This window comes from Eutrigla gurnardus (genome assembly GCF_963514095.1).
Source record: "Eutrigla gurnardus genome assembly, chromosome: 21".
Taxonomy (NCBI): domain Eukaryota; kingdom Metazoa; phylum Chordata; class Actinopteri; order Perciformes; family Triglidae; genus Eutrigla; species Eutrigla gurnardus.
The window spans coordinates 6,961,782-6,976,026 of record NC_139932.1 but is presented as its reverse complement, the minus strand read 5'-3'; the positions used below and the strand labels follow the sequence as shown (position 1 = coordinate 6,976,026).

Below are 14,245 nucleotides of genomic sequence, written 5' to 3'. Positions count from 1 at the left end.
TATATGCATTTCATTACAATGGTTGGCTGAATGTCAACCCAGTAAATAATGTAAAGTGTGTTTGGCCAAATTTGGTTGAAGAGTGAAGGTTTTTTTTTAGATGTGTAGGATTATATAAAACATAGATGTAAACATGTTGTTAAGACTGGCTTCACACTGTGTTTTTGGAAGGTGCTATGCAAATGCATTTGCCTCATCTTGTTATGTTAATTTGAAGTCCTCATTTTCCTATATGGGAACTCAGTCAGTAAATCTTGCAGTTTAAAAACCTTTGTTCTGAATTCACTGGGTGGCATGTCTCAAAAGCAGGAAATCCTCTTGTAATTATTTTATTTTAGAAAAATCGAATCATTAAATAACCCTGCCTTCGCATCTCTACCATTTTAATTAGTTAACATCTTAATTTAAAATAAATTAAATAACTTTAGTGCAGGTGAGTTTGCTTTGTTGGAGTTTATATCGTTTGTCATTTGTCAGTGCAAAGTTATAATAAGCTCAGCAGCCAGAAGGCTGTTGTCTACCTCTAGCTGTCAGTCAAGATAACGTGTGTGTTGCCACATTCTTGGCATCCCTGTGTGAGGGCTTAGCTGAGAGAGAAGGGACCAATAAGTCACCAGGCTGAGACAGACAGCACAGCATACAGCTCAAGATAGAAAAACATTGATTCTACTCAACAGCTGCATTACTGCCAATTCTTTAGATCTGTAATAAAACATAAAGGCGCTGCTAAGACAATTTGATCAATAACAGCGTAACGTTTTTTAATTTCCACTTTAAGAGTCACTTCAGGGTCTGTTCAGTTTCTGGAGAGAAATGCGGTATAAATGCTAAGCCCATTAGATACTAGAAATTTGGAAATGTTTGCAGACATATGCGAACGAGCTTTAAGCTAACTCTGGTAAAATACAACAAATGCTAACATTAATGTTGAATTTTTACAGATGGAATCAACAAATAAAGATTAAAATATTTGAACATGACAAAAGTCAGCTATGAATATGGCTAGAATAAGCAATAATTTTCTTTTTTTCTATTAATTTGAGGATTTTTCCCATTCATCAATTAAATTGCCACAGGTTTTCACAATTTGTGAAGCCAACAAATATATGGCATTGATGCTTGAAATGATAAATGAATTGTCAAAATGGTTGCCCATTAGTTTTCTGTCGATCAACTCATTTATCCTTTCAGGAATTATTTTCAGACAAAAATCCATATAAACTACACAATAGCAACAAAAACAATTGTACCTAGAATCACACTTCATTTTTTATTTTGTTTCAGAGCCTGGCACCTTTCTTAAACAATGATTAGGATACACACTGAAAAAGATTGCAGAATAAAATAAAGTAATGCAACAAACACAGGAAACGATCAATAATAATAATAATAATAATAATAATAATAATAATAATAATAATAATAATAATAATAATAAACAGCTATTCGAATAATAACAGCAGAATAATAGTATTACATTAAAATGTGCCGAAGCTTTACTTCAAATCCAACCGATACAGGAACTTTAATTTGAAAGCCGGTACCGGAAGTCTTATTTTTACACTGGCGGTCTTGATATCGGTGTGGGTGGAGGGTGAGTGACAGACAGGCAGACAGACGGGGAGCATCTATGACAGGGACACCGACACACACACTCTCTCCACTCGGCCTGGTTCATGTTTGCGGCTCCAGGCAGCGGTCAGCCGGCTGTTTGTGATCCGAGCTGAGATGATGCGGGAGCAGGTGCGGGCCTCCCGGTTCCCCCGCTGCCTTGTGCTCATCATCGCCGCTCACACGTTCTGTGTGTCCGCCGACCTGCGGCCGTGCCAGGAGGTAGGTGCGCTTTACTCGTATTATTGTTATCTTTAAAAACCCCGATGCTGCTTCAAAACATACGTGTTAAAGACCTTGATTGTTCTTTTTTTTTATCACCTTGAATTTTCTATTTATCTCTATTTTTATTCGGTGAACAAATCAAGAAAATGGCCATGAATGCAGAATTTAACAACCACATTAACGGAAGATCCAAATTAATTCAAACCAGGCTGCTACGCGTCTTTTCCCGTCTATATCGACAGTAACGTTGTGTGGATCCGTGCGAGAGAACACGGTCCTCTGCGCCGCTGATCGGCTTATAACGCGCTTCATGTTGATCAACAGTCTGACGCTCCTCTGCTCGCCTCCATCCCTCTTCGGGGAGCCTCCTGCCGGGCAGCCTGGGCCAAGACTCCCCGCGGAGGGGGGGAGAGAGCCGGTGGTGTTTGTTATCCGGGTTTTGTTTTGTTTTGTGGAGCCCAGAGGCAAAATGAGGATGTAACAGCATGTATAATATCACACACAATTGTTCTTATATAACACAATGTATGTTAAAACTCATTTAAAATTTCAAGAGTAAATCCATACCATAATGTCTGTTTGTTCAATAATAAGCCAGGCAGTAGCTGACTGGTAACTAGCTAGTTAGTTTGTATAACCAGACAGTAACAACATGTATTATGATACTGGATTATAATACCCATGCATTAATGCGTTCTTCACTTTAATGTTGCATCTTTTAATGGTGGAGCTAATTTGAATTATTTTGATAACGAATAGCAAAAGTGCATACAGATATATAAAGATAAATATGATATACAGAATGAACCAGTGGGATAAAAAAAAAATCTATATTATATTATGCACTATAAACAGGAGTGTTTACAGTGTAAAGACACTATGTACATTTGAATGTGGTCAAAGTGTTCTAGCTTTCAGTGAGTTTGTCCAGCGATGGCCTAAATTTCCACCCTGACAACAATTCAATTTCCAGGTGATTTTATTTTAACTATCTGGATGCTTTTTTTGCATGAAATATTCAATACAAAATATCAGGTATCAGCAGACCAAAGAGATTAGTGTCCATCTTTCCTGAGTAATCCCAAAACTGACTCAGAGGAAGGCCCTTGTCATGGCATTGAATTTTATCCTGTCCCCCCTCTGGCTTCTCCTCATCAGTCTCCATGACAACCAGCGTGAGTCACCCAGGAGACCAGCATAAAACATTAGTCAATCTCCTTTTTTATCAGTCTCACCTTTCCCCCTCACAACTGTTGAACCATTTGGCACCTGCACCAGCCCTCTGGTTTCATCCTCTCACATGGCAATCCACCGTTTGTGTGTGTGTGTGTGTGTGTGTGTGTGTGTGTGTGTGTGTGTGTGTGTGTGTGTGTGTGTGTGTGTGTGTGTGTGTGTGTGTTTGTGTGTGTTTGTTGGAGGAGACGGCATGCAGCATGAATGACCATTTTCATTGTTGCAGAGCAGTGATTAGTCATTTGAGAGAGCTCAAGCTTATCTGTACCGCACGCACACAGTCTGCATCTGCAAACCACCTTGGATTAATTACTGTGCAAACATCGTGGGCTATTTCTGTGATTGTTCCGGGTTTATTAGCTGCTGCTGCTGGATGTAAGTGCTGTCCTGCACACTCTGGCCATCCGTCTGCCCAGTTGAACAGCAGGTTCGGGGGAGGAGATGGAGAACTGCCAGAGCGAGGCTTTGGACACAAGGGAAGGCGTATTAAATGTACAAGCCGTACTTATGGGTTTTATGGCCTTAATTCTGCAAGAAGTGATTTAAAAGGTAAAACGAGGAAGAGAGGAAAGTGCAAGACGTTGAATATGAATATTAAATCTTCACGATAAGCTGATCTAACCAGCTGCTGGCTGTAGCTTTATATTTGATGAAAAGATATGAGAGTGGGATCAAACTTCTCATCCAAAATCTCAAACATGTCCCCTATTAAATAATAATAATAAAGTGTATTCATAATAAAATATCTTTGCACAACCGAATGGGTGAGTAGTGCATTAGATAAAAGTGAAAACCTCCACACTTTCTTGTTTACTGTCAGATCATTTGCTATTTATTTAATACAATTCTTTTTTGGTCGAACTGATATTCCCGATGAAGGTCGGTTCGACTAAAATGTTGTATTAAATGAATATGTAATAAACAAGTAATAAGTGAAACATTCTGCGTTTTATTTTGTATGTTCGTCTCTGTTTTTAAATATTAGCCTACATGGGAATATTAAAGGCAATTAGGGAAAATATAAATATATAAATAAAATATGTGTAGAAATAAATATGAGCGCAAGGTTAAAACATTTAATATATTAGATTAAAATATGCTTAAAAAGACAAAATGTCAGCGTTTGAACTGAACACACTCTAGTTCTAGTTTCTATGGAGATTAAAAGCACCTTATTACGTTGCTTTGGACAAAATGTTCCTCTGTATGAATGTTCAATCAGTTCAAATGATGAGCATAATGTCACAACCAGCCGTCCTTGGAAAGAAGCAACTGTACAGACGACGTGCTCTTAATGGACCATTAGTGTTCAGGCGGGTCGGTTGCCCTGGCGATCGGGGTCAGTCCCCACATTTACCCTGGAAACCAGCTTTGTTTTCCTATGAAATCAGCGTCGTTCTCTCAATATGTATGAGATGCTGACGTTCTGGCAATGCTAACATGGGATGCTCAGCGTGTAGCAAAGTGCTGGACAATTAGAAACCTTGACCACTCTAGAGAGATGATAACCCCTCTGAAATGAGAAAATGTTGGCTATTCAGTACGTGGGTCTTTTTATAGGATAGCACACTAAAGAAGAGAACATTCATGGTCTGACTCAGTCTATGTGCACACAGCTTTTTGTTTAAATTGTAAGCACGTACAGTCTATTTGAATGTTTTGGCACCAGATGTAATCCAGCTAATTTATCAAATTGCTGTGGCGATGTTTTAGTTTGGACCATTGTGGTCCATGAGATGGTGTGCTGATCTTTGTGTGTATCTGTGTGTGTGTCCTGCAGACCGACTATTACTACCAGTACACAGAGTGTGACAGCACCGGGTCACGATGGAGGGTCGCCATCCCTCTCAGTCCAGGCTCCTGCTCAGGCCTTCCACCTCCAACCAGAGGAACAGACTGCTGTAAGTGTTGCTCACTGCTGTACTGTGTGTGTGTGTGTGTGTGTGTGTGTGTGTGTGTGTGTGTGTGTGTGTGTGTGTGTGTGTGTGTGTGTGTGTGTGTGTGTGTGTGTGTGTGTGTGTGTGTGTGTACTTCAATCTGACCCTCTCTCCCTCACCGCCTCACAGCTTTCTCCTGTCCGGCCGGGAAGTTTTTAGAGATGACCACGCAGCAGTGCACGCCGTGTGCGTCCGGCTCCTATTCGCTGGGCAGCGGCCTCCGTTTTGACCAATGGGACGCCATCCCTGCAGGCTTCACCAGCCTGGCCAGCTTCCTGGATCCCGGCCCAAACGGGGAGGACATTCAGGCGTGTAACAGGTGACACAGACTCTCACAAGCGCGATCGTTCCCACAGATTAACATGGAGTTCACTGTAAAACCCTTGTTTCTGTTGCCCGGCGTGTAGCTCATCGTGGATGCCTCAGGGTGTGTATCTGGAGTCGAACCGCGACGAGTGTACAGTGTCTTTGGTTTACGCCGTCCACCTGGAGAAACAGGGCTCTGTCTCCTTCACCTACCAGTACCCCGACAACAACATCTTCTTTGAGTTCTACGTAAGCACCTCACACTGCTTCCTACCTTCATTTGCCAATATATCCAATCTAATATCTAATATTAGAAATAAGGTTTTATTGTTACTTTGATGGCACAGAAATCATCCTGGATTTTCCTTCACAGTGTAAAAATTGCAATTAAATCTGTGTAAATATAATCAAATAATAAATCATCCATGCCAAGTTATAGAACAATTTCAATTGCATTAACTGGCTAAAAGCTTTTCCAATTTAAAAGATGAATAATAAATTAATACATTGTTTAATAAAAGAAAGAAAAAATCAGACATCTTGGGAATTAAGTGGAAATCACTCTTCATGTCTGTAATTAACAAAATTGAACTACCAGCAACACTAAAGCTCTTAAATTATAAGATTGTTAAGAATCTTCTCATCTCACTCACGAATATTTCCCAAAACATGAATCTCTTTTAACTAATAGTGTTTTGAAGTTGTCGCCTAAAGCTTCAGAAGTTAAATACACCATTAGCCCAAATATCTACTTTCTGCAGCTTTTGCCTTCAACAAATCCATACACAGGCCAGTTTATCATAATCTAAAATGAATGTGTGGATGAGTGAAGACTTTTGTTGCTGATAGCAACCATGTCAACATGTGTTCAGGTCCAGAACGAGCAGTGTCAGGAAATGGCTCAGACTGATGATCAGAAGTGGATTAAAGTCACTAACAATGGAGAATGGGACACCCACACAGTGAGTATCTGACTCTGTGTTTGTTTTATATATATATATATATATATATATATATATATTATTATATATATTAGGAGGAACACTGTTGTTGTTGGTGTGACTGTTGTTGTTGTTTTTAGGTGAATCTGAAGTCCGGTACAAACATCCTGTATTGGAGAACCACTGGCATCCTGGTGGGAGGGAAGATGGTCAAACCTGTGCTGCTCAAGAACATCCAAATAGAGGGTAAAGCAGAACTCCAACACACAATAAAGCAGTCATGAAGTGAACTGTGCTTTTTTTTACATTCATAACGGATGGAGATCAATTCCAAAGGTCCTGTCTGAGATTGTTTTCTGGAATTATTGCACACTAAATGAAACAAAACAGTCCAGAGATTCCTTTCAATCCAAAAAGTGTAAAATGGCGTAATGTGTCAAGGTGTGGCCTACACGTCCGAGTGTTTCCCGTGCCGCCCCGGCTGGTTCAGCTCGGCCCCCGGATCCTCATCCTGTCAGCCGTGTCCCAGCAACACCTTCTCCACGAAGGGGGCGTCCTCCTGCACAGCCTGCCCCGGACACCACTACTCACGTATGTACGCATGTGGCAACAGCACGCAAATCACCCCCAAAATACAAAACCAAACATCTGAATGACTGCCCTCTTGTGAGATGGTTCTGTTGTTCACTTAATTATATCCAGAGAGAAGTGGTTAGGAAAATGGTGATGAAGGTATACAGAGTCAGATCTAATAACAAAAGTTTGCTTCAAAGACATTATTTAAATATTCCTTATCCTCCTTACAGTAGATAAATGCAACTTAATAGAGCTGGTTTGATGTGGTATTTCTGAGACTAATACCATTAATGCCACCACTTTTTTACTCAAATTTGGTTATTTTAGGTTTGTGACAAACATATTTACCATGGTAGGTTATTTCCTAATTGAATAATGGTGTTTTCTGTTCACTAATCATGACAATTTATGACTGTAAATATAACATCAAAGTTAATATATATTGTAAACTAATAATAACCAAGTAAAAACAGAGATGTTTAACAAATATTTAATAAAAAGCTATAACCTTTACATTTTAAAGGTTTAAAGTTTAAACCATTTATGTTCTGCCAACACATCCAACATAATCCAAATGTATCGGTGATGAATTGAAGATGAAAAAGGTTTCCGTGGATCATCATTGTCTGTTTCTGGCTCTCAGATGAGGGATGGGCAGAGTGCAAGGTGAGGCCGCCGTGCTCAGAGAAGGATTATTTCCAGATCCACACGGCCTGCGACAGCGAAGGGAAGGTCAGCAGCATCCACACGTTTCACATTACACACACACACACACACACACACACACACACACATCCTCACCTGTTTATCACACAAGGACAGACACACCTGCTTACTTATAAAACACCAGATTTTATTGTCATATTTCAGATCATTTAGTTGTTTTGAGTTTGAATTTCTAGGTTAATTTACACAAAGCTCGTCAATTTGGAAATAAATCTAGACTTTTGACAACTTCTATGATTTATTTCATGTTAGATCTGTAAAATGGAGTTCCCCCTTAAAGAATCACACCAAAGCATGACTTTAAATCGTTCACCAGAGACATCATAAGTATCAGAAACAAGAGCAGCTCAGAGTGTGATGAGAGAGGAAATGATTAATTGCTTGGTGAACGTTTTTCATGTCATCTGATCCAAAGTCACGTTCCTTGGCACTCGGCCACGACCTTGGCCTGTTTTGATTTGCATCTCTGAAAGTGCTGAGTCAGGCTGATGAGGATTAAAGAGCAGAAAAGATGCATATCCTGCGAGTATAGGTAGTATTTTTTGTTTATCTCAGTCTTTTCCTGCAGGTACATTCACTTTTTCTTTTCCTTTATTTGAACAACATTAAGCCGCTGAACTCTTAAGCTCTGTCGGTTACAGACGCAGGTGTTGTATCGATGGGTGGAGCCAAAGATCTGTGTGGAGAACATCACAGGGGCCGTGGAGCTGCCTGCAACGGGGCAGAGGGAGCCCTGCCCTCCCTGCAACCCCGGCTACTACAACAGTAACGACTCCACCTGTCTGCCCTGCCCACCTGGAACCCACTCAGACGGCACCTACGGTAAACCTGTTTATATAACTGGAGCTCTTTAATCATTCAGCTGGATCAGCCACCTCTGAAAACATGGTGCAAACATAATGAGTATAACTAAAGCGTGTGTGTGTGTGTGTGTGTGTGTGTGTGTGTGTGTGTGTGTGTGTGTGTGTGTGTGTGTGTGTGTGTGTGTGTGTGTGTGTGTGTGTGTGTGTATACCAGTGTGCACTGAGTGCCCTGCAGGTACAGAGCCAGTCTTAGGTTATGAGTATAAATGGTGGAACGTGCTGCCCTCCAACATGAAGACTTCCTGTTTCAACGTGGGCAACTCCAAATGTGACGACATGAACGGTGAGCACGAAGGAAGTGATCACAAGAATTAAAAAAAAAAAAAAAAAATTTAAATGAACACATGTTCTTCATCAGCAAATGGTCTTTCCCCAGCTGTCAAGGATATGTGGATGTTCAAATTTAAGGACCTTTAAAACTTTATTTTCTGCTGATGAAGACCATGTGATATGAAAGTTACAGAACGGCTTTTTAAATAGAAATCTGTGGTGAGATTGTTTTCTCAACCTGTTTTAACTATGATTTCTGTCCACCTGAAATCACCATTAACCTAAACACACTTGTTATCTTGTGTTTTGGATAATGCAATAGAAAATCACCTTACTGCATCATTTCTGTTGTCCATCAGGGTGGGAGGTCGCCGGGGACCACGTTCGCAGCGGAGCAGGAAGTTCAGATAATGACTACCTCATCCTCAGCCTGCATGTGCCTGGCTTCAAGTAAGTATGTGTGCTGTCTCCCTCGGGCTGTTTCTCTGTCAGTTTTTGATTTAATATCTAAGTTTAGACACAGCAGAGAGAGAAAATCAAGAGAGTCATCTTATTTCTACGTCTGTATCACTTCAACCTCGTCCTGTGTTTGTGTTTTTGATGGTAGGGTCCCAGCTTCACTCTCTGGGATGACTGGCAGTGAGTTTGGCTTCATCACCTTTGTGTTTGAGACCATCTGCTCCGGCGACTGTGAGCTCTACTTTATGATGGTGTGTGCTTTTCATTGTCCCTCCAGTTCACGACAGCGTTCTGCATATTGTTGCTCAGTAATCCAACCTATAATCTCCCCCCATCTATGTGTTTTACTGTGATGCCCCCTGCAGGATGTGAACAGGAAGAGCACCACAGTGGTGGAGTCCTGGGAAGGAAGGAAGGAGAAACAGTCGTACTCGCACAGCATGGCCAGGAATGCCTCTGTCACATTTACATGGGCCTTCCAGAGGACTAACCATGCTCTGGATGTAAGTCAACTCACACATAAACCCTCTTATTCCCTCTCAATTAATGTTAGCGGTTAGCACAAAGCCTCTGTACAGCCTCATCAGGCCTCCAACGTGGCTGTAGACTGATATTACTTGATCATTTTCTTTAGATTGTATGTTGTTTTACAATATTTTATTGTTTTATGAATGTATAGAAAAATGACCTTATATGTTATTATTTGCATTACTACTTTGAGAAAATATTAGTACCTCAACACACGTTTGTGTCCTTGTCCTGCAGGTGCGTCGTTATGTCAGCGACATGGTGAAGCTGTACTCCATCAGCGTGACAAACGTCCTGGACGGGGTGGCGTCAGCATGTCGGGCCTGCGCTCTGGTACCCCAGAACTCCCAGCGGGCCGGCTCCTCCTGCGTCCCCTGCCCTGCTGGTTTTTATATCGACAGAGACACCAACCGGTGCCAGGAGTGTCCGCCCAACACACACCTGGCGGGGCGCCACACCTACGGTCAGGATGCATGCGTCGCCTGTGGGCCCGGGAGTATAAGCAACAAGGTAGCCTCCTCTACTAGTGCTGATACGATTCCTGAGTCTTGATACTGATACTGATCTTATTTGCACAGACTCAGTCGCTGTTCAAGAACTTACCTCAAGAAAAGAGTTTCAATGTGAACCATTTGGAGCTCTCTCCATGGTTCTGAAAAAGAAATCCAAGTATATAATATATATGAAATCAGGACATTCTCCACTCTGGGGTCCAGATGATGTTTATAAAAATCCTCTTTGAAATGCTAAGCCACTATGGGGTTCATTTACAGTTATTATAGGGGACAAGAAAGATGTTTCCTGGTACAGAGGCCATGTAAACTCACTAAAAGCTGTAAATCACAGCAGTGAAAGGGTTACTGTATATTCGGTTGCTATGTACAGGTTTTGTAATTTCTGGCTGGTGGTTCATGTGTTTCTTTTCTTTCAGGAACACTCTCGTTGCTACAGCGACTGCTCCTTCTCCCACACAGAGAACAACCGCACGCTGACCTTTGACCTCAGCCCCCTGAGCGAAGTGGCCTCTCTGACCATCGGGCCGAGTTTCACCTCTAAAGGCACAAAGTACCTTCACCTGTTCAACATTAGCCTCTGTGGCTACGAGGTAATTCACACCGATCTGTCAGTATCGTCTCATTCTGTATAAGATATCATTTATCCTCTTTTTAATTGGTGATCTAATAATAACTGAGACGTATTCTGCTGTTGCACTCACGGGTCACTATCTTGAAGATTTAAATGCCTAAAAATTCTAAATACATGGTAAATAGGAAGTGATTTTTAATTTTTTTTAAGCCTCTTGTGTCAGGATTTATTTGGTCAGCATAACTTTTTTCACACACTCTTTACAAATATTATGCACTGTGGACATATTCCCACCAGATTCATTAAATATTCCAGCTATAATCCAAACTGACATTTCACAATGCAGGCCTGTCACCTCAGTGCAATAAAATATACATTTTTGTTGCAGATGCAGTGAAACATGGAGTGTAACCATAGCAACTGAGCGATCATTGTCATGCTATCTGCATGTGTGTGTCTGCCACAGGGGAAGAGAGCCGCTGTCTGTACAGATAACGTCACCGACGTGTCCAGCAAGGATGACCAGAGCGACGCGGCTCAGTTTGTCAACTCAGTGGACAGCTTCGTCTGTCAATCCACCATCATCCCAGCGGATGGACGGGGATTCAGGATGGCTATTTCCTCTCAGTCCATCAGCCTGGCAGACGCATTCATCGGTAAGACACTTAAATGTCAACGTGTGGCGATGTGATCAGCTTTAGCTTGTAATGTTGCCTCCGTGTTTCTTTCCAGGAGCAACAGTAGACTCTGTCCTGGATGGCGTGAATGCAAAACCAGATCTATTTCCTGAACACCTGAAGGACGTTCCAGACATCAACTTCTTCTACAGGTACGATACAAGAAACAGAGGTGTGTGTGTTGTTGTTGTTGTTGTGTTTAACCGTGTCCTCATTTTCTTTCAGGTCATCGCAGGCCACGGCTTCATGCGATCGAGGTCGCAGTTCAGTCATCACTGTTCGCTGTAACCTGGAGAAGTCTGACCGAGGAGATCTCTCTGTGCCCACGTAGGTTATAATGTGTAATAATGTTTATGTTCTGTAAGGATTTCACTTACATTAATTAATATGAGTGTGAACATGATACAGCCAGCTATCTTGAACGGCAGGCTTTGGGAAATGCCAAATGATGTGAGAGTCTAAAAGATGGGACAAACATTTTCTTTTATTTTAATATAAAAATCATACGAATGTAAGAAATAAGATTTTGTGAAAAAATGTGATGAAAATCTGTGAAATTATTATCTGTGTGTGTGTGTGTGTGTGTGTGTGTGTGTGTGTGTGTGTGTGTGTGTGTGCAGCTCCTGTCCTGCAGGAACATGTGATGGATGTACGTTTCACTTCCTGTGGCAGAGCGCCAGCGCCTGTCCGCGCTGCACTGAGGACGACTACCACCAGATAGAGGGAGCCTGCAGGGGAGGCGTTCAGGTAACACACCTGCATTCATTCTGTGACATCACCATCCTAGAACTGATGCAACCAGGGTTGGTTTCAATTAAAAATGGGTGAAATAATTTTTAAACCATCGGGGTAATCACACGACGAAATAGCAAATATATAATCTACAATATAAAAAAACGATTTATAATCATTAGTAAAGGTGATGTAAGGTAGACTAAATAATAAAGATTCAAAAGGAATCTCAATTTTTTGAAAATGTCACATGCAAATGATTAAATTTGACTGTATATTGTCAGATCTTTGTGCTTCTAATGCTACTCACCTCAGAAATTCTCCATCTGTCATCCTCGGCTCTCTCTAGGAAACTCTGTATATGTGGAACGAGCCAAAGTTTTGCACCAAAGGCGTATCGCTGCCTCCCAGAAGCTCCGCCCCCTGTGAGGCCATCGCTCTGTGGCTGAAGGTCGGGGTCGGAGGCGGAGCCTTCATGGCTGTGCTGCTCATCTCTCTCACCTGCTATTTCTGGAAGAAAAATAAGAGGTTAGAGGCAACTGCCAATCGGACGCCACCAACAAGCTCAGTCAAGGCCAACATACTCATTAAGATTATTATTGTTTAAAGGCAGAGATGACTGTTTGTCAGCGGCAGCAAAGTACAGACTATGTTTACAGTTCGTATAATTGAGTTGTGTGACCCATTTGTGGTCATTTACAGTTTTTAACAAGTCGTGTAACATTAGAGAGAATTAGGAAAACAAATGGACACAATTTTTAGATGTAGTTTAAATGCTATTTTAAGAGACAGGCATTTGGTAGAATCTCTTAGATGTGTGTATTAAACCACTCATCAGCAAAGAGCTTTTCTGTTCTAAAACGGTTTCAGTGTTTGTCTTTAAACATCTGCACACTGGATGTTGTCTTTGCCTAATGACATGTTGTCCCACGGTGACGCTGTCCCTGTGGTCCGTGTTCAGGCTGGAGTACAAGTACTCTCGACTGGTGATGTCTGCCAACAAGGAGTGTGAGCTGCCAGCTGCAGACAGCTGTGCTCTGGCTGAAGGGGAGGAGCCTGACGACGACGTGGTCTACACCCAGAAACCCTCCCTGCTGGGGAAACTCCGGGCCATTGCTAAGAAAGTGTGTATCTGATTTATTCTAAACTTCGGTTAGGCAAGTTGACTGAGCATGTACTGCATGGTTCTTTCTACTAACGCCCCACTTTACTTCACATATCTACACCCAGATTTGAATAGGCATATCAGTCAGAATCCTACTTGCCTTAGCAGTAAACCACAAAATATACCAACAAGTTGTTAAGGCATGTCGAGAGAGGGACATGAATGTGTCGAACCTTCTCATAGCTGTTGCTAAATCACATCTTTAATATCTGTCTCTTTCAGCATGAGGGTGGAGAGAGCTGTGAGTCTGTGCAGCTGAACCCCTCCCACTGTGATCGATGGGTGCTGGGATGAAGAGTGAGCATCAGCCAGGGAGGACAGAGTCAAATAATGGAGGAACCAGTCAGTGACAGCGTCAGCCACTGCCCTCCTCCTTATGTGCCCTTTGCCCCGCCCCTCCCTCCACCCACACTTTATTGTGGGGGAGACCAATCCAGACCTCAGCTTTCCCTGGAAAATGTTTGTCACTTAGATGCTGGCAAAAACGGGACAAAGGCTTTTACTCCTCTAGAGTCCACAGGAAACTCTCCTGCTTTAATGCCGTCCATGCTCAAGGACTGCAGCTGAAAGAGAAACATGCTTTTAACGTTTGTTTTTTTTGTTTGTTTGTTTTTTTGTATGTTTTTGTATTTTATTTGGTATTTTCTGTTCGGAGTCACGTATTTATATCAATGTTATAATGATGAACCTTTATTAAAGCCCTATTTGACTTTGGGATTTGTGTGTGGATAATACACAGTACAAGTCATGTGTGACAGGTATAAGCATTTCTTTTATCATGAATTAATCTTAAAATAGAAAATACAGGTAGAGCTGAAATGATTAGTGGATCAATCGAAAAATAATTGGCAACTATTTTAGTAATCGTTTTCTTCCATTTTTCATGCAAAAATGGTAAATATTTCATGGT

General features: G+C 41.6%; 1 protein-coding gene across 1 annotated transcript; it reads left to right on the top strand.

Moving 5' to 3' along the window:
* The first annotated feature begins 1,597 nt into the window (after nucleotides 1-1,597).
* On the top strand, nucleotides 1,598-14,062 carry LOC311032025 (endosome/lysosome-associated apoptosis and autophagy regulator family member 2-like). Its single transcript, XM_084038629.1, has 22 exons — nucleotides 1,598-1,833; nucleotides 4,850-4,970; nucleotides 5,136-5,325; nucleotides 5,414-5,561; nucleotides 6,185-6,274; nucleotides 6,394-6,499; nucleotides 6,695-6,844; nucleotides 7,473-7,561; nucleotides 8,197-8,377; nucleotides 8,573-8,701; nucleotides 9,048-9,138; nucleotides 9,296-9,398; nucleotides 9,513-9,650; nucleotides 9,913-10,185; nucleotides 10,607-10,780; nucleotides 11,228-11,417; nucleotides 11,494-11,590; nucleotides 11,664-11,765; nucleotides 12,059-12,185; nucleotides 12,520-12,698; nucleotides 13,132-13,294; nucleotides 13,558-14,062. The coding sequence occupies exons 1-22, from the start codon at nucleotides 1,729-1,731 to the stop codon at nucleotides 13,627-13,629; spliced, it is 3,018 nt and encodes a 1,005-aa protein (XP_083894755.1). The 5' UTR covers nucleotides 1,598-1,728; the 3' UTR covers nucleotides 13,630-14,062.
* Nucleotides 14,063-14,245: the final 183 nt, after the last annotated feature.

Coding starts and splice junctions, on each gene's coding strand:
- LOC311032025 (XM_084038629.1), top strand. CDS start 1,729: ATGATGCGGGAGCAGGTGCGGGCCTCCCGGTTCCCCCGCTGCCTTGTG. Junction 5,326..5,413: donor GACATTCAGGCGTGTAACAG/GTGACACAGACT, acceptor CCCGGCGTGTAG/CTCATCGTGGATGCCTCAGG. Junction 13,295..13,557: donor TCCGGGCCATTGCTAAGAAA/GTGTGTATCTGA, acceptor TGTCTCTTTCAG/CATGAGGGTGGAGAGAGCTG.